Here is a 4,556-nt window from a genome sequence, read left to right as displayed (position 1 = left end):
ATAGAAGGACAAAAAAAAATACTAAAGAGCAAAACTCAGTGAACGAAAACACAGACAGATGACAGAGGCAATTAACAAAGCTAAAAATCGGGGCTTTCAAAGGATTCATAAAATTGAAGAGCACGAGCTAACACCGGACCTTTTGGATTACTTTTTTATTTTAGTTTTTCGTGCTGGCTATGCGTGCATGGACTGGCTCCCATGGGGGCTGGGTTCACTCGGGGTCACAGGGGGTGGGGGCGGAGAAAAGAGCAGGTGACAGCTTCCAGGCTCCTCTGGTCCAGACAAGCGCGGGTCCCCCCCAACGCTCAGCGTGGGTCCCCCTGCTCAGCGGAGAGGGGGGGGCCCTGCTCACTGCTGGATCCTGCGGACACTCTGCACCTGGGGGGTCTGGGCATGCGGGCCCCACTCTCGGAAACGGTAGCCGGGGAACTGGCAACAGACCCAGCTGAGGAGGGGAAAGGGCAGACTGTTACCCTAGAGAGGCCCCGGGGTGGGGGCAAAGACCAGAGATCCATGGTTGTCCCAGGAGGTGTCCCTAACCCTCCCAACCCCCTCGCTGTCCCTGCCAGGCAGAGCTTGGGATGCACTGACGTGGAAGGAGCCCACTTCTTTGCCATCCCATCCCAGGGCCTGGAGGGAGGGATAGCCATCACTCAGCTCTCCTTTCCTGCCCAGGAAGTTCTCTTGCTCAAAGATGGTCAGCCTCGAGTCCCGGTGGTTCTGTGGGCACAGGGCACAGCGTCAGACCCTCGGGCGCACAGCTGGGTGCCTCCTCTGCCCACCCCACCCCCACCGTTGTCTCCAAATCAGTCAGTCTCTCTCGCAACTCTTTTTAAAGGGCAATAAGGCAACAGGCTCTAGAAACCTTACAGGAGGTACTCCATTTGCCCTTTCAGAAATTTGCACAAAAATAATCATGGAATAAATAAGTCTTGGTGATAACAGTAGGAAGGAAGGAAGGAAGGAAGGAAGGAAGGAAGGAAGGAAGGAAGGAAAGAAGGAAAGAAAGAAAGAAAGAAAGAAAGAAAGAAAGAAAGAAAGAAAGAAAGAAAGAAGAAAGAAAGAAAGGAAGAAGGAAAGGGAAAGAAAAAAAGAGAAGACAACTTGAATACCCAACAATAGGGGTTAGGAGCTAAACTAGTGTGTTAGGCTGTGACTTGCCGAGGTCTGGGTTTGAATCCTGCTCCCCGCTTAACCCGCTGACCAAGCTTAGACATGTCACATAGCATTTCTGAGCCCGTTTCCAAACCCATAAACGGAAACTAACCACATCTGCTTTTCAGGGTTGTTTCTGGGGCGTAAATGAGCCCCGAAGTTGTACACTGTGTGAAAGCGGGGTTTGCATCTGCCAGAGTCCACTGTGGGTCCCTGTGGTCTGGGACACAAGGTCTGGGCCGTTCGTGGAATGAATGGACAAATGATCCTGTTTGCAAAATGGAATCCTAGGGTGCCATGGGACAGGATGTTATAAATTAGATCGAATCACCCGGGAGGATCCCTGTGCTATATCTGCCCAGTGAGAAAAGCTGGTTTCCCAGCCTTTGGTTTGTTATGACTCAGTATTTATAACAAAATGCTATGTGTGGGTAGATATACAGATATAGGGAGTGAAGCGCCGAGCACTATAAACTGTGGGCGTGTACCCCAGAGTTATGGGTATGAGTGGTTTTGATTTTCTTATCCCGCCATCTCAGGGTTTTCCCTGAATTTGAGATGATAAATAGGTGTGGCTTGTGTGATTGTAAATCGATAAAAGTTGCTTTTGAAGAACAAAACAATTACACCTTTCAGAGCCTCCTTTTTGTTCATCTGGAAAATGGGGGCAATAATGGCCACCTGCGCCCATACCCCATACCCAGCAGGAAAAACAGAAAAAACCAGGAGGAGGAAACCAGGCCCGTCCTCCCCACCTGGCCCTGCCATCTCCCCACCCGGCTTGTCCCAGCATCTCTGAGTCCTAAGAAGAAGACTCAGGTCGCCCCGACCCATTTGGCTCAGTGGATAGAGTGTCGGCCTGCAGACTGAAGGGTCCCAGGTTCGATTCCGGTCAAGGGCATGTACCTTGGTTGCCGGCACATCCCCAGTAGGGGGTGTGCAGGAGGCAGCTCATCGATGTTTCTAACTCTCTATCCCTCTCCCTTCCTCTCTGTTAAAAAATCAATAAAACATATTTAAAAAGAAGAAGAAGACTCAGGTCATAAACAAAGCGGCCATGGATGGAATGTTTGTGGCGGCTTCTGGCCAGATGCTGAACATTCCTCCTCCCACAACAGAAGTCCTAGGGCCCCGTTGCAAGATGAAAAAAAAACGAGGCTCAGAGAGGGGAGGGACTGCCATGTCCCACAGTTTAAAGAAGGGACCTGAGACACTGAGCTCTGGGACATCCGGTTCCCAAGGTTCCCCAGCCCCCACTGGAGGAGCTCGGAGGGGGCCCCCTGGGCGGAGGGGGAGCAGGACTCACAGCACAGGCCACAGGCCGGAAGGAGGTGAGCCTCTCGGAGGGATAGGCCGTGTTGCCGCTCCAGGCGCCCCAGCAGGGGTACTCGCCCTGCTCCAGCACCTACTGCTGCCCTTGGAAGCCGGGGCGCTCAAAACCCACCCACCTGCTGACAGACAGAGCGCAAGAGCTCAGAGCCCCCTCCCAGAGTTCTAGACCCAGGGTTGTCCTGCAGGGGGGACTCTGGCCCCGGGGAGGCATTCAGCAAAGTCGGGAGCCATTTTTAGTCGTGATCCAGGAGGAGGGAGCGGAGGGTGTTTGCATAGGGCCCGTTGTTTTTGGCGTCGTCCTATGGGACGAGGCTGACACCAAGCTGGCCGCGCCCTGGCTGTGTATGTAAGGGATCCATTGCCGGAGTCCACCCGAGCCTGTTGCCTTCTCGCCGGCCCAATCTGTTGTCCTGCTGGCCCTATCCCTGCCCAGGTCACTGCTCCCGTCTGAGCCCTAGGCCCCCACCTGCACGTAGAAGAATGTTCTACTGAAAGTGTTTACCGTGGTGTGCGATGCAAAAATGCCACTCGGCGTGGCCTTCGGTGGCACTCACAGGCACAGCATGAAATGACTCCTTTCCGTCTACTTCCCAGCCTTCTAGAAACTTCTGACCAACATGGTAGCCATTAGCCACATGTTGCCAATTAAACATACATTTAGCCAAATCAAAGCTTCAGGTCTTTGATGCCGGTAGCTTCATTCCCAGCCCTCCACGGCCACATGCGGCCCGTGGTTCCCAAACCGGCTGCAGATGTCCGCTGTTTTGATCACGACAGCACGTCCCACTGGACGGTGCCGGTCTGAACAGGCTCATCATGGCGGTATCGGGGTGTCCTTAACGCCTTTGTACATCTCGTCAATCTCTCTTTAGAAAAAACAGACACATCGCTCATGCTCTGAGCCGCAGTCAAGCAACAATGTTTCGCTAAAGATTAATAGCATTTTTTTTTTACTATGTTTTTATAGTTACCTTCCATTTGGGGCAAATGACGTTGCTTGTAGATTTATGCCTAAAAGGGGTTTTTCAGTCCCTGTGCTCCATTCTCAAGGTCAGCCCCCGCCGTGTGTCTCATGCAGTGGGCAGGATCTCTGTGAGTGGCGCCCCCTACATCTGGGCGCTACTCAACTTACCCCAGCACGTCAGCCCCATTGGGAAGTTAGGGCCTGGGGACATAGGGCCTGAAACCTCTAAAAGTCCCAGCCCCCCTCGCTAGATCCCCTCCTGCCTCCCTCTCCCTGGCTCAGAGCCCATCCCCTTCCCAACTCACGCTCCACTCGGCACTTGGAGAGACCGCACGGTCTCAAAGCCCAGCTCCAGCACGCTGGGGCACTGGGCGGCCAACTCCTGCCGCCGGCCCTGGAAGCCCTCCTGGTCCCACACCACAATCTGCGGCAGAGAGAAAAGGCGGAGCCCGTGGGGGTGAAGGGGTGAAGGGTTAGGGGCTCTCCCCTCCAGGACTCACGATGGGGCGGGACAGAGAGAGTGGGGATTGCAAACTCAGATACCTCTCTAGGTGCCAGGCAGGGAAGGCGGGTGAAGGCCCCCTGTAAATGCTTGGCCTCTGCACAGCGCCTCCTATTGTTGCTACCTGGGAATGCAGGCCGACTTTCCCATCTCTGACGGCAATCACTAAACCGGGACTTCTCCACGGACCCTCCAAAATTTTAAAAGCAGATGACAAATGTAAAGGTTCGGTTTAAAAACCAACACCACAGGGGAAGTCAAAGAAATAATGCCAAAGACTGTGCAATCACCAGCGTGCCATCTCTGCCGGGGAGTGTCGCGGTTAAATTCAGGGACCAGAGACCCCAGTTCAGTTCAAGGCCCTGTGTGTGACCTTGAGCAAGTCCCTTCTCCTCTTTGAGTGTCGGTTCCATCCGCTGTGACATGGGCCCTCACAACACCGCCGCCCCCCCCCCGCCCCCCCGCCGCCACGGGGTGAAGTGGGGATTCAGTGGAGGTGGGGATGGGGGTTCTCCTGGACCTGCACCCTCACTTCCCAGACACCCCCATGCCTCTTCCTGCCTTCCAGGGCCCCGAGAGCTTGGTGCATTGCAGGGTCAT

The 4,556-nt window shown here is 54.3% G+C and overlaps 1 protein-coding gene across 1 annotated transcript; it reads right to left on the bottom strand.

Annotated features, from left to right (window-relative positions):
- Positions 1-351: 351 nt before the first annotated feature.
- CRYBA4 (crystallin beta A4) lies at positions 352-4,556 on the bottom strand (the record flags this gene model as incomplete). The annotated part of the gene is given in 6 exon segments (XM_081114026.1): positions 352-448; positions 581-723; positions 2,465-2,563; positions 2,567-2,606; positions 3,760-3,878; positions 4,518-4,556. Coding segments are annotated over 6 exon segments (537 nt in total).

This window comes from Myotis nattereri (assembly GCF_964212035.1).
Source record: "Myotis nattereri genome assembly, chromosome: 19".
In the NCBI taxonomy this organism is placed as follows: Eukaryota; Metazoa; Chordata; class Mammalia; order Chiroptera; family Vespertilionidae; genus Myotis; species Myotis nattereri.
This window is presented reverse-complemented; position numbering and strand designations above follow the sequence as displayed.